This window comes from Gorilla gorilla, chromosome 5, assembly GCF_029281585.2.
Source record: "Gorilla gorilla gorilla isolate KB3781 chromosome 5, NHGRI_mGorGor1-v2.1_pri, whole genome shotgun sequence".
NCBI classification, from domain to species: Eukaryota; Metazoa; Chordata; class Mammalia; order Primates; family Hominidae; genus Gorilla; species Gorilla gorilla.
Genome location: NC_073229.2, coordinates 47703067 through 47718454, shown reverse-complemented (window position 1 = coordinate 47718454; position 15388 = coordinate 47703067). Strand labels below are relative to the sequence as shown.

Genomic DNA, 15388 nt, shown 5'->3' with positions numbered 1-15388 from the left:
CAAGTCCCTGGGAAAACTCCCCCATGTGGGAGGACTTTGGAGGGGGTCCTGTCCTCAGGGAGACCAGGTTGCTGCTGTAGCTGTGAGGTGCAGGAACATCCTGAGAGAGGGTGTGCAGGTTTTGCTAATCTTTTGCTGGGGGAGGGTCTTGCCTCAGTGTTGACTATTGGCTGATCAGGAGGGTGGTTGCTAAAGACTGCTGTAGCAACTTCTTTAGATATGACAGTAAAGTTTGTGGCATGGATTGTAAATCGGGAATCAGTACTTAAGTAAGGTCAATATGAGTTTTCAAGTCAGGTGGACCTGAATATGAACCCTCCAGGCCTTTCCACCAGCTAGCTATAGAGCCCTGGGCACATCTGGCCCACAGTTGGCCCTGAGAGACACTTGCCCAGTGAGTGAGTGCTGAATGAGCCCATATGAGTCAGTTTCCTCATCTGCAAACTAGTGATGTAATTCCTGCCTTGCCAATTCAGAAGAATAAGTGAGAAGAAACCCAGTGCCAAGAAAAACAGACACAAGACCTGTGGAAGCCTGGGCACCAGTGCTCTAAAGCAAGCTCTGCCTAAACTGGCAGGATCATTTTTCACATCAGAAGCAGGAATTGGTCTGGATTCTGTCTGGGACCAGGCTGAGAGGGAGGTGGAGGCAGCAGAGCAGGGCAGGGGTGGGGCCTATGCAGAGCCAGGTGCTGAAGCAAAGCCAAGGCCTGGAGGGAGCAAACTCTTGGTGTCTTCTAGGCAACTCAGACTGCTCCCTGCCTCAGCTACCATGGTCCTTTCTCTTCCAGGATCTCTCGGTGCTGTTGTCTTCACCTCCTCCGGCCCTCCTGGTCCCTAGCTCTCCAGGACTCACAAAGATGCTGCTCTGAAAACCCCAAGGCAAGCGTGGAAGAGCAGAACAGCTCCAGGGGCAGTGGGAAGATGAGGTCACCCCCGCATGTCGACGGACACCAAGGGTGGGGGTGGAGGATGTGAAGGGGATCAGCACAGGAGTCGGGGGAAATCCTCTAAATCCCACCCGGCACCACCCTCACCCCTGCAGCTCCTTGCCTAGTTCCAGCTCTCAGCTCTCAGCTCCTTCCCAACCACACCCCAGCTCAGACCTCAGGGCTCTCTCTCCCCACCCCCTCCAGAGCAGCACAGTCCACAGAGCCCTTGAACAGAAATTCCCCCTCATCTAACAGTTAATTATTTCTTAGCGGAGAGGGACAGCCGGTCCTCTCTTTCCAGTGACCCCATATCCTTGTTCAAGGTATCCAGTTATACTCCCTGAGCCGGGGATCTCTATTTGCTCCCCAGAGGCCTATGCCCAAGACAAGGGGCTCCCTGGGCTTCTCAGTACAGGGGGCCTTAAGCTAATGGGCTAGAAAAAGGGAAAGGGAGGTAAAATTCCTCATTTACAGCCAGACCCTGCAATACAGGTTCCAAGGGCCTCAGCCCCCTGCCCTGGCTGATGCTCCCTCTACCACTCCCCCTCACCAGGGCCATGAGCCCCCCACACAGCTGAGCTGGCCCAAGCTGAGGAGTTGCTGGAGCTGGACCAGGCCCTGCTGGAAGGGCAGGAGGGGGTCAGGGGCCCAGGCCCTGGTGCTCAAGGTCTAGAATTTGAAGGAATAGATGAGGAGGCACCAAGAAAGCCTGGGTGGAGACACTCAAGCTTCCCACCAGTGCCCACGGCACCCTCCATCCCTGGAAATACTGCGCACTATCCACCAGGAGCCCCAGAATCAGAAACATCCCAGCCTCTCTCAGGCCAGATAAAGCAGAAGAGACCGCAACAAAGGGCCGGAAATTGGCAGGTAGTTGGGGAGCCAGGGCTCTGCAGTCCGTCCCCCTTTGACCTCACAGCAGGGCACCCAGGCCTTACAGGAATTTACCCTGGACCATGCCCTAAAATAATCTTACCCCAAATACAATAAAGGGAGACAGCACCCACACATAATGCAGATGCACTTGTGTTTCATGTTTAGTTACATTAAAAATTCTGACAATCAGGAATGATGGTTCAGGAGTGGTGCTGATGCAGAAGAGGAAAGCCAGGGGGTGGTGGAGGCTGTCAGGTGTGGGGGCAGCAGGGTCTCCTTCACCCACACCCTGCTGTCCTCTCCTGAAGGGCAGATGGTCACATTCCAGAATGAACGAGTCTCCTACTGCATCTGTTCAACTGAGAAGGAGACATGGCACAGTGAGAATAAGGCATGAAAGGACAAAGCAAGGCAGGAACACACAGCACACATGCAGACACTGGTGTACTGCCTGGGTTCAGAGGATGGACTTGGGCATGGTGGAAGAGATGTAATATGAGAAAAGGCAGAGACCCCACATAGAGGGCAGCAAAACGTCCCAACACAGCATCAAAGGCCAGGGGGCATGAACCAGTCAATTGTTCATTATGCGTTAAGTGCCCATGACCTACATGATGGGATTGAAGACACAGTAAGGAATAGGGAGAAACTAAGGGTTTCATGAAATCAGCACTCACTGTGGAGGAGATGTCTGTCTCAGCAGGTAGCTCCTAACACTGAACTTAAAGTGATGCTGCCCATCACTGAGGGTCCTGGCACAGTTCTCATCCGACACAAGCCCTGTTCCAAACCAGCCTGCTCTAGTCACCTGGAAGGAGACAGAGGTTAGGACTAGAAGACCCCAAAGAGGGAAGACAGCCAGAGGGAGGAATGAAGAAGTGAAGTGTGAAAAGATACAGAAAATAAGTGGGTGGGAGAGTGGGTGTCCCTCTGCGTGTGGAGCTTACCTGATTCACGTAGGTCTCAGAATCTTCAGGCATGTCATAGGTAAAGGCAGTGTTCACCTGCTCCATGTCCATGCCTGGGCAAAATAGGGTTGGTAGCCAAAGAATTGGCGTTTAAAAATCTTTTGGGGTCATTCTCAGACAAGTACAGAACAGCAAAAACTGTTAGTCACCTGAGGTGCATTCTCCTTCTCAGGTTCAGAAATGAACTACATGTAAAAGGAACCAAAGGCTGTAATTGTCATGGCACCCAGAAAACTGGACTAGGGACCTGGACAGTCATGTGCCTGTCATTGCTCCACCACTCACGAGCTGTGTGACTTCAGGAGAAGCTCTCTACTCATAGGGCCTCTGATTCATCTGTGAATCATGGACAAATGCCTCCATTCTAGCAACCTTACTGAAATGCAGGGAGGACCAAGTGATCAATGTGGAGGAAAAAAGCAAAGTGATGACATTTACTCCTAGACAAGACTCTTTAGGAAAATGCACTTTAAAAGGAGGAGAAAACATAGTACCTGCCATCCCCTGCCAAAAAGCCTCTTTGGTTTAGTAATTATGATTGTTCATCATCTTTCTATAAAATTAGGGCAAAACTAGCTCACTCAATGTCTCAAATAAATTAAACACAGTTTGTGATTCTATGTCCACAACTTTTGCACTGTGTGAAACTGAAAAGAAATAGGAACACATCCATGTTTGTGTGGTGGCCAGGAGACCCACAAAGGCTTGGAAATGACCCTGTATCATCTTATTTTCCATGGACTCACTCTATGTTTTGGAATCCCAGGTAATTCATATTCTTAAAAAGTCTCATGTTCATACATAGGACAGAGTAGAAAAGGTAATATTTCTGTTTTAATTTGCTAGGGCTACCATAACAAAGTACCACATGCTGGGTGAGTAAAATAATAAATATGTATTGTCTCACAGTTCTGGAGGCTACAGGTGCAGGTCAAGGTGCTGCAGGGTTGCTTTTTCCTGAGACCTCTCTCCTTGGCTTGTAGATGGCCACTTCTGTCTTCTCAACATAGGACTTCAACATATGAATTTCGGTTGGGGAGGGACACAATTCATCTCATAACAGCGTGGATCATCCTTGGTAGTGGATATTCTAAAAAATAAAAGAGAGTATATCCCTTTGGCTTGGTGCTTTCTCTTGGTTTTCTCAATTTTTTGTCTTGCAATAAGAACAAAAAAGAACAAGAACCAACGTTTAGTTTTTCCCAGAAGGTGAACCCTCCCTACATCTGGGTAACCCCAGACCCCAAGAAGAGGTGCTGTGCAGTTCTCCAGAGTCTTACTTTCTCCAGGAATTCTGTTTCTGCCTTTCTAACTGGGGAGAAGATTCTCTCAGGAGAGCCACCTCTTCTGATGCTGTATGGGCTTCATTCTGCTTGAACTTACAAAGTGGATCTTAATAAAAAGGAAATATTTGCCAATTTTTATCATGGTCATATTTTTGTACTTTTTAAAATGTCCCATATTGTGTTGAGTTTATTTTAAAAATATTTTTTAAAAGTAATACATAACATTTTATATGTTTATGGGCACATGTGATCATTTGATACATGCACAGAATGTGGAATAATCAAGTCAGGGTGTTTAGGGAATCCATCACCTCAAGCATGTATCATTTCCTTGTGTTGGGAATATTTAAAATCCACTCTTCTAGCTGTTTTAAATATACATAATTGTTAGCTTTAGTTGGCCTGCTGTGCTATAGAACATTAGAACTTTTTTTTAATATAACTGTACATTTGTACCCATTAATCTACCTCTCTACATCTTCCCACCCCTACATTCTTCCCAACCTCTGGTAATTTTCATTCTACTCTCTACCTCCATGAGATTAACGTCTTTAGCTCACACATATGAGTGACAACATGTGATATTTGTGTTTCCTTGCCTGGCTCATTTCACCTAACATGACCTCTGGTTCCATCCATGTTGCTGCAACTGACAGGATTTCATTCTTTTTTTATGGCTGAATTGCATTCCATTGTGTATATACTACAGTTACTTTATTCATTCACCCATTGATAAATTCACCCATTGATTTCACATCTTTGCTATTGTGAATAGTGCTTCAATAAACATGGGTGTGCAGGTACTCTTTTGATATATTGACTTCATTTCCTTTGGATAAATACTCAGAAGTAGAATTGTTGCATCAGATAGTAGTTCTATTAATAGTTTCAGTTTTTTGAGAAATCACTCTACTGTTTCCCATAATGGCTGCACTAATTTACATGACCACCAACAGTGTATAACAGTTCCCCTTTCTCCACGTGCTCACCAGCATCTATTATTTTTTATTTTTTAATAATAGCCATCTTAACTAGGGTTAGGGTAAGATATATCTCATTGTAGTTTGATTTTCATTTTCCTGGTATTTAGTGATGTTGGGTGTTTTTGACACACCTGCTGGCCACTTATATGCCTCCTCTTGGGGAATGTCTATTCAGATCCTTTGTCCACTTTTAAATTGGATTATTTGTATTTTTTACTGCCAAGTTTTTGAGTTCCTTGTATATTCTAGATATTAGTCTAGAATATACTAATTGGATGAATATACTGGTTGGATGAATACTTAGTAAATATTTTCACGATTCAACAGGTTATTGCTTCATTCTGTTGGATGTTTCCTTTGCTGTGCAGAAGCTTTTTAGCTTAATATAGTCCCATTTGTCTATTTTTACTTTTTTTGCCTGTGCTTTAGAGGTCTTAGCCATAAAATCTTTGCCTAGACTCATGTCCTGTAGTGTTTCCCATAAGTTTTCTTCTAGTAGTTTTACAGTATTGGGTCTTACGTTGAAGTCTACAATCCCTTTTGAGTTGATTTTTTGTATATGGTGAGAGACAGGGGTCTAGTTACATTCTTCTGCATCTGGTAGCATTTTCCCAGCACCATTTATTTAAGAGACTGTTCTTTCCCCAGTGTATATTCTTGGTTCCTTTGTCAGAGGAACTCCTTTGAGAGTTCTCATTAAGAAGCAATGTTTAGTTTCACCAAATGCTTTTTCTGCATCTATTGAGATGATAATATGGTTTATGTCCTTCATTCTGTTGATGCGGTATATGACATATTTTGATTCACATATGTCAAACAATCCTTGCATCCTGGGTATAAAACTCACGTGATTATGGTGTATTGTTTTGATCTGTTGTTGGATTTTGTTGCTAATATTTTCAATTACTATTTTTTATTACTAACGTTTAAATTTTTATTGTAAGCATTTTAAACTTGTAAAATTTACATATACTGAAATGATCAGATCTGTATCAAATTCATCAATGAATTTTGACAAATACAGCTGTAGCACCGATGCCACTATGAAGATACACAAAGTTCTCTATTTTTCTGCCTTCAAATTAGCCCCCTTTCCCCAGCAGCCATTGATCTGATGACTGTCATGATAGAGTAGCTCTTCCTGTTTCAAAACTTCATACGTATCCATTCATCCCATATGGCCTCCCTTGTGCCTAGCTTTTTGCACTTGGTGTAATATCTATGTGGTCTGCCCAGCTTGTTGCATGTATCAGTAATTCATTCATTTTTAATGCTGGTAGTATTGCATTGTATCACTGAGTCACAATTTTTTTGTTCATTGTGGGGGTATTCATGGTTTTTTATTGTTACAAATAAAGGAACTATGGACATTATTGTACAGGGATTCTTGGACATAATCTTTATTTCACTTGAGTAAATACCTAGGAGTGGAAATGCTAGCCAAAGAATACTAGCTTGTTTAACTTTATTAGATGATATAAAAGTGATTTTCAGAGTGGCTGTTTTATATTCTTATAGGCAGTGGATGAGACTGTTTCACATCCTTGACAACATTTATATTTATTAATCACTTAAATTTCAGCCATTCTAATAAGTGCTTAGTGGTTTCTCGCTGTGGTTTTACTTTGCATTTTTCCCTGATGACTATTGGCCATTTATGTGTCTTTTTTGTAATGTTTCAGAAGATTTCTCTAAAGATTGTGGAAGGAGCTAAATAAACATGATTTCTCTTTCTCTAAGTGCTAGACCTAAAGCGGAATGTTTAGAATCCATCCACACTTCCCAGTCTGGCCTACTCAATCCCATATTTGCCCCCTAAAGTCCCCACTCCTTCATCCCTCTTTCATATTTTATCCTCTTCATTCTGGCTCAAGCTCACACTCCTCCAGGAAGTCTGTTACTGTGAAGGTCACTGACATGCTCAGTATTGTCATCTCTCCATCTGTCTGTACCTCTGTGCAGCTTTTCTCACACTCAATAACTCTTTTCTTATTTTGCTCAGTTCCTGTGGATTCACTTCACAAACATTAATTCAAAGTAGTTCCAGCTGGAAGAAAGAATAGAAAATTATAAAAAATCTTTGTGAAGGCACCACCCAGGTTTGTCGATTGGTGACATTTTAATATTATTGGCTATATGTAGAATACACAGAAAAATAATAGAAATATATGTAGATAGCCTGATTTTTCACAGTTCTGATTTCACAGCCTGATCTTTCACAGTCAATACTGTACTGAGCAAATCAAGAATTGCAGGTGGATGTGTGTCTTGAATTTGGTGCATGCTGCTATATTTTTACTAAGTTTTAGGAAGTCTCTTTGTTTGAAGTCTTTTAGACTTGTTATTTTAGACCAGGTCTCACTCTGTCACCCAGGCTTGAGTGCAGTGGCACAAACACAGCTCACTGTACCTCAACCTCCCAGGCTCAAGCGATCCACCCACCTCAGCCTCCCAAGTAGCTGTGAGTATAGCTGTGCTCCATTATGCCGGGCTAATTTTTGTATTTTTTGTAGAGAGGGGTTTTGCCATGTTTCCCAGGCTGGTCTCAAACTCCTGAACTCAAGTGATCCACCCACCATGGCCTCCCAAAGTGCTAGGATTACAAGTGAAGGCCATCTTGCCTGGCTTTGCTTTTAGACTTATTTTAAATAGTTTCTTTCTGATTTTATCATTCATTTGCTTGCTTTTTCAGTTAATGTGGTCTATGAGATGAATCCATGTTCATACAAATAGTTAATTTGTTTTCATTGACGGATAGTAGTCCATGGGAGGAATATGCTACAATTTATCTCTTTCCCTCTTCATTGATCTTTAGGTTGTCTCTATCGTAGACATCACTGCAATGAAGATTCTGGGACATTGCCTCCTGCTCTCAGAGATATGTGAGTTCCTGTAGGATATGCATCTAGGAGTGGGGTCACTACAGCTTTTCACATGATACTGCATGATGCAAAATTGTTCTGTGAAAGAAATAATCCAAATGCCTATCAAGAGGGGGCTGGTTAAAAAGCACCGCACTCAAAAGGAGCAATCTCTATTTTTTTTTTAAATATTGCATATCTATACAATGGAGTATCATGAAAATTTCAAACAGACACAAAGATGTAGGAAAGCTTTTGGTATTTCTTCATGGGATGGTCCTTGTGACACAATGTAAAGGGAAAAGGCAAGGTGCAGGAAAGCAGATGTAGTTTGCTAAAATTTGAGTGAAATGGGAGAAAGATTATATACATATACATTTATATTTGCTTGCATATGCACAAAATGTCTTTGAAAGAATAAGCAAGAAACTGATATAAATGGCTACCTGTCAAGATGGGGTAGAATAAGAGAGAGTCTTTTAACTTTTTGAATTTTGAGCCAGGTCAAAACATAAAATAAAATATAATTCCAAAGGAGAGAAAACAAACAAAACTAAATACTTCAAAATAAAAAAAACTTAAAAAAACCAAAGCCTGCCAGAATTAATTCTTTTACCTTCCTTAATATAAAAAATACTGTTTCAAAGTTATATCACTCCTTAAACAAGGATGTTTATTACCAGTATAATTCAGTATGTTGTTTTCTTTTTCATTGCACTATCTTTCTTTATGTGTCTGTCTTTCATTCATTAAAAGGCAAAATGAGGGCATGATTAATTAACAAATGCCATTGGCTTGGTGAAGGAAATTTTGACCAAATCCGGATGTAAATGGTGAAGCTCAATCTACAAGGAATTCTACGGGGTCCAGTGCGCCAACTGTGGCTTTAGCGGGCTCAGAACTCCCTCTACTGTCCATGTGGGTTCAAGTATGTGATATTTAGACGAGAGAACACTTCGGTAATTCTCCTGGGAAACCCATGATTGAATCCATTTGCCGAATTTGGAAGGTCCTCATTATGAGCCCATTCTAAGTATGTGTCATATGAGGTCACCCTGTATTTGGATCAGAAGGTACAGTCAGAGCTCCTAGGGCCACATCCCAGGCCCAAACAGCCCAGGACAGCAGACAAAGGCCTGTAGGTCAGTTTCATAAGAGATGGGAAGGATTAAGGGTGTGGGGGCCACTTGTGAAGTAGTGGGAGCCCCAGATGCTGTGTGAAGCTCAGCCTCTGGATTGCCCTGTAACCCCACATTTGATTCCTTCCTGGGTGTCTGCCATTCCCGGGATCCCAAGGAAATCAAACGCTGCAGGCTTGGGTGGGGTGCTCTCCAGGATGGGCCAGGCATGGTCTAGTTTATCTGATACCTCTGCCTCTCAGCTCTCTTCTTATATTAAAAATCAAACCAGATTGCCTTAGGGTGGTGATTCTCAAAGTGTGGTCCTGGGACAAGTAGCATTGGCATCACCTGAGAACTTGTTAGAAGTGCAATTTTCAGGCCCTGTCTTGGACCTGCTGAATCAGAATTTTAACAGTGCATTTTAACAGGCCCCCAGCAGAATTCTGCTTTTTCAAATCAGGCCTCCCTCTCTGTGTCTCAAGACTCAATATTGAGCACTGTGACTTCTGGATGGTCAGATGTGGGAAACACTTACTTGACAGGAAGCACCTGGCTCCTCAGTCAGCTTAATCAATCACCTTAGTCCTGGTGTGGCCTAAGGGAGAAAAATTCATGTCCTGGATTCTGAGCAATGCTCTCCTGTCCTGGATGCCTGTCAGACTCCTATTTATCCCTCAAAACACAGCTCAAATATTGTCTCTTATGAAGCTTCTGTGACTCCTTGGTCAGAGCAGATGGTCTACATGTGCATCCGCAAAGCAAGTTGCATGTTCTGCCAACCATTTGTGTAAGAAGTTCCTTACTGATCTCTGCCTGAGCAAGACTGGCTCAACCTCGAAGGCAAGGGGGGTTTGGTTCCTCTTACCTCAGCCCCAGATCCTTTAACACAATGCCTGGCACACAGTAGGTGTTTGATAAATATTTACCAAATGAAGGGATTGCCTGCAATGACCTGGCAGACAAGAAGGAGGAATAAAAACCCACAAGCTGGGTCAGGTGGGGTGGCTCACACCGTAATCCCAGCACTTTGGGAGGCTGAGGCAGGCAGATCATGAGGTCAGGAGATTGAGACCATCCTGGCCAACATGGTGGAACCCCATCTCTACTAAAAATACAAAAAATTAGCCGGGCATGGTGGCATGCACCTGTAGTCCCAGCTACTCGGGAGGCTCGGGCAGGGGAATCGCTTGAACCTGGGAGGCGGAGGTTGCAGTGAGCCAACATCCATGCCGCTGCACTCTAGCCTGGTGACAGAGGGAGACTCCATCTCCAAAAACAAAACAAAACGAAACAAAACAAAACAAAACAAAACACCACAAGCCAAAAGTGGCTGGGAGAAGATTTTCCAAATCACAATGCTGTGTGAGCACAGGGCCCACTGAAATTGACTTTTAGAAGCTTCCCATCTCTCTTGTTCTCTTCTCATTAGAGACATCCATGCTTCTCCAAGGCTCACCTAATCACACATTACCTTTCAGGACTGCCTTTCAGATTAGCCAGGTGCAAACCCCACACCAACTTCCTGCCTAGGCTCCAAATACTCAGCCACAGGCCTGTTGTGGGGTTTCATGCTAATCCTAGCACTTTGGGAGCCTGGGGCAGCAGATCGCTTGAGGCCATGTGTTAGAGACCAGCCTGGGCAACATGGCACAACCCTATCTCTACAAAAAACACAAAACATTTGCTGGGGCTTGTGGCGTGCGCCCGTAGTGCCAGCTATTCAGGGGTCTGAGGTGGGAGGATCACTGTAGCTGGGAGTTCAAGGATTTACAGAAAGGAAGAGTTTATTTCTTCTTTCTGAAGTCTCCATCAGCTGGAGATTTTGCCCTGTGAAGTTGACAGGAGAAGCTGCTTTAAGCTAAATTAGGACTGGGCACAGTGGCTCATGCGTGTCATCCCTGACCACTGGGGAGGCCAAGTCAGGGGGATCACTTGAGCCTAGAAGTTCAAGATTGGCATGGGAAACATAGTGAGAAGTCTTCTGTACAAAATAATTTTTAAAAATTAGACGGGCATAGTGGTGCTTTCCTGTAGTCCTTACTACTCAGGAGGCTGAGGCAGCAGAACCACTTGAGCCCAGGAGTTTGACGTGGCAGTGAACTATGATCGACTCACTGCACTCCAGCCTGGGTGACAGAGCGAGTCCCTATCTTTAAAAAGAAAAGAAAGTGACCTGAGTTGGGACAGGACATTTGGACTTTTTCATTAAAATTGTATTTCAAATACTGTAAAACTTCATAATCAGTATTTTATGCTTTTAGAAAGTAGAATCTGCTCAGTTACAGGAAATGTAAAAAATGTAGAGAAGCAAAAAGATGGAAACTACCTGTGTCTCCACTGGGAGGCTCAGGATGAATCTTTGCCTGGCACAGCCTCACAGACATCAGTGGTCAGGAACCCTGGAGCTGTGCTTTGCAGGCGCCCCCTGAGTTTCCACCCCTGGTTTCTGTGTATGTGGGTGCCTGTGCAGGACAACTTAGTGTAGTCACATGGTATGAGTTATTTTGGATCTTGCTTTTCCAACTTTATTATTACCTATGAGCAACTTTATATGTTATCACAAACTCTTCCTAAACACTACTTTGGCCAGCTGTGTACTATTTACAAAAAACAACGTAGCTACTCTTCTTTTGCATGTTTTTCTTCCTTATTGCAAATAATGTCTGATTAATATCCTTATACCTAAAGATTCTCCTATATTTTGGATTTTGTTTTAGAATGATAGATTTCTCAAATATAAATTATTTGGTCAAAGGGCATGAATATTTTAATGTTTCTTATACATGTTATGAAATTGCTTCTCAAAAGCAGCATACCAGTTGAACTCACCCATCATTCATCTCTTATTTTTCAAGCCCCTCCTGTGTACTGGGATGTTCTAGATGCTAGGGATGCAAGTGCTGACTGGACAAAATCCTGGCCTCAAAGAACATGTTTCAGTGATAGAGAAAACAACTTTAAAAACTATTCTAATATCAGTGGCAATTGTTATGGAGAAAATATGCCTGGGTTAGAAGATTGATAGTAGTGAGGATGGCAGGAGATATATTTTGTTGGGTAAGAGGTTCCTGAGAACTTGACCAGGGGACATTTGAGCAGAGACCTGAATGGTGTGAGGAGTGAGCCATGTACATCACTGGGGAGCAGGTTCATGTGGGAGTCACAGCAGGGACTGGCGGCAGAGACAGGATGGAGCAGTGACAAGACACTGGTGTGAGTGGAGACAAGTGAGCTGGGCTGACAGTGGTGGGATGAGGCCAGAATGGCCAGGGGTGCCCTGTGTTGAGGGGCTGATAGGAAATGGTGAGAGGAAGGGAAGAGGCTGGAGTGTCTGTGGGATGTGGTGGTGAGGATGTGCTCTAATTCCCATTTGAAAGGCTCACTCTGCCTGTTGTGTGGGTGATGGACAGCTGCGTGAGAGGCAGCAGGCAGCCCAGCTGGAAGGCCCTTCTGATTTACTATCCTACAGAGGATGGCTCTGGGGATGAGGCAGTAGAAGAGTGAGAAGTGATTGGATTTGGGGTTAATACATTTTTCAGATGGTCTTAGCAGTTATTTAATAGAGAACCACACATTTATTTACTGAACTTCATTCCACAGTTGATTCCAGATGGCTTACTGCAACAAACCTAAATAATAAATGTACATGAATTATTTAAAAACCAACAGTCAGGAAAGTGTAGACTTAAAATATTAAGGCTGGGGTAAAGCTAGAAGATTACTAGGCAAGAAGGAACATCTGAAACATTTGCCGAAATGGACTTTACTGTTTCCCTAGCCATGGATTTGTTGGCTCACAATTTTATTGCATCAGGGAGCCACAGAGGGGGGTGACAGTGCAGGTCACTTGTCCCTTGTTTCCTGTTTCAGAAACATTTTCCTGTTTTACACTGAAAGTCAAAGCAAATTACATAACTGTAATTTGTTCAAAAATGAAGTCAACATCTAAAAAGTCAGAAAGTAAATGTACAAACCCCAGGGGCCTAAGGACAGTCTACATTTCTCACCGAAAATTGCCTCACTCTGCACTATTGAATGGAGAGGGTCATTTCAAGGGGCCCTAAGATGCAGGGGCAATTGGGCTGCAGCTGTAACTAGAGGAGTCTTTCTTTATACCTGCAGTTTCCTTACACCTGGTAGCCAACTTCAGTGATCTCAGCTGAGCTAGGAATTTGTTTTTTTGAAGGTGGTTCTATTTGAGCCATTCTGTAGATTTTAAAATGTGACATGGAAATTTTGCTATAATGGTTTTTCTTTGATGCAATTTGACATGCATGGTGGCTCTGGCTTCCCTGTCGGTCCCAGGAGAGAATGGAGTGTCCTGCACTTTTTTTTTCAAGATCCCCGTGTGTAAGAGGTTAGGGGCCCCTCCAATCTCACCTTCCTTTCTAATGCTTTTTGGGGTGGGGACCTTGGCACTCTGCACATCTGGTTAATATAATTGTCCCAGCTCCTGAAATAAAAGCACAGGTGCACATAACACTGACTCCTGCATGGAGTGCCAAGGTGGGGAGGTTTCCTGGATGCCAGGTTTAGCACGTGATTCTCATTCTCTCTCTCACACACACACACACACACACACACACTAACTCATACACACAGGAACACACACACATATTTAGACACACTCACACACAGATTCACACACATGCACACACACAGACACACACACATAGGCACACACTCTTTCACACACACACACACACACACATAGCCTGAGCGAACTCTGGGACGGGCTGACCTCAGGGGCGGAGTAACAGGAGTCTCTCAGGTCCCTCTCAGTGGCCTTTGTCTCTTTTTGCCGGAGGTGGAGGAGTCTGTACTCCATGAGGGGACGTCCTCTGATGAAGGCGGGAAATATTCAGGAGCGGGGTCCAGAGATGGACAAGGGTGGGAAAGTGAAGACAAAGCGGAAGGGGCGAGGCAGGGAGGGAGCACGCGAGGAATGGGGAGGGGGAGGACCTTCTAGCGGTCAGGAATGTCACACGCAGAATTCGGTTCTTGGTTTTTGTGTTTTACTAGGATGGATTTAGTAAACCAGCCAGAGTGCGAGATACGGAGTCTACTTTGCGAAGGACACATCTTGGTCTCCTTCTAGTCTGAACTTATCAGTAGTAGCTGGGAGAAGGGAGCTGGGACACTTGTGTGGGGCGTGCAACGCCCCTTTGCAGCGACTCCATTCTCTGCATCCCACGGACCTCCCCTCCAGGGACCATGTTGGTACCCTCCAACCCAACAGGAAGAAAAGACAGGAGAAGTCTGAAGGCTTTGAATCCTCTCTAGCGCGCCTTCTTCCTCTGCAATTTATTCCCTGAGTGTCCTTGCCTCCACTTTGCTACCCCAACCCCACTATGACAAAGCACATCCTGCGCGCTGGGGCCAGGAATCCTCCTTTGCACTCTGACTCACTGATGCCGTTTCACTGTGTCCTGTCCTTCCGGCTATTGCCACTGGGTGGAGCCCGAGAGAACATCGCCAAGACGGGCTGGATTCTTACAGCTTGGAGGCCTGCACAAACATTCTAGAGACTTCTTTAGATCCGAAAGTCAGCCTGAGTTTTTAGAATTGCTTCGAAAGACTTTGGCCCTTGGAAAACGGAAATCGATACTCCAGGAACAAGATTTTCCTCGACTTTGTCTCAACCCAAAGACACTATAGCAGCGCAGTTTTCAAACGTGCTTTGAAAATAAATGGGACAGTGTGTCTCCACTGGATTTTGCGTTTTCCTTTTTATTATAGCCCGCCCCTTTTGTAAAATTGTTACACATCTCTCTACTGCACTAAAAACAGCTGTATCAGAGGCATTTTGGGAAGGATTCAATGCCATGAAAATATGAAGTCCTCTTAAAAGAGAGTTTCTGGAGTTGGGTTTTAATTAACACTTTGGTTTTTAAAATCCTGTAACTATTTGGGTGTGGGGGTTACCTTCATAACATTTTCAAACAAATATTCTTTCTTAACCACCATACAAATCCAAGTTTGTTATTTTTATTTTTAAATTTTATTTATTTATTTTTGAGACAAGGTCTCTTTCTGTCATCCAGGCTGGAGTGTAGTGATGAGATCATAGCTCACTGCAGCCTCGAACTCCTGGGCTCAAGGTATCCTTCAGCTTCCAGAGCTGGGATTACAGGCCTGAGCCATCTTGCCTGGCTAAAATACAAGTTTATAATGTAATAAAAAATTCCAACATTTCAGAGAAACTGAAAGTCACAAAGCTATCCCAGTCCCTGGGATCCCTGTCAAAATTTTGGTGAGCAATCTTCAAGGTTTTCTCCCACTTAAAATATATATTATGTAAGTGGTATTACTGGTATTATAATTCCATATATCCTTGTAGTTTTAAAAATGGGTAAAAGGCT

The 15388-nt window shown here is 43.7% G+C and overlaps 1 protein-coding gene across 5 annotated transcripts in view; it reads left to right on the top strand.

Moving 5' to 3' along the window:
• The window catches only part of LOC101151917 (putative uncharacterized protein ZNRD1-AS1), an 85864-nt gene extending 71124 nt beyond the window's left edge, over window positions 1-14740 (top strand). The window contains exons 3-5 of one of the 5 annotated variants that reach the window (XR_010134069.1): window positions 791-7143; window positions 7860-7926; window positions 14049-14740. Coding sequence is in view for 2 of the 5 variants with exons in the window: in XM_055389882.2 (XP_055245857.1) it covers window positions 7860-7926; window positions 8662-8678 (84 nt within the window). In the remaining 3 variants the exon portion in view is untranslated. Of the gene's footprint in view, window positions 1-790; window positions 7144-7859; window positions 7927-8661; window positions 9048-14048 lie in introns of those variants that run through there. The other 4 variants (XM_055389882.2, XM_055389884.2, XR_008680550.2 and 1 more) reach the window with 4 other exon arrangements.
• The last annotated feature ends 648 nt before the right edge of the window (window positions 14741-15388 follow it).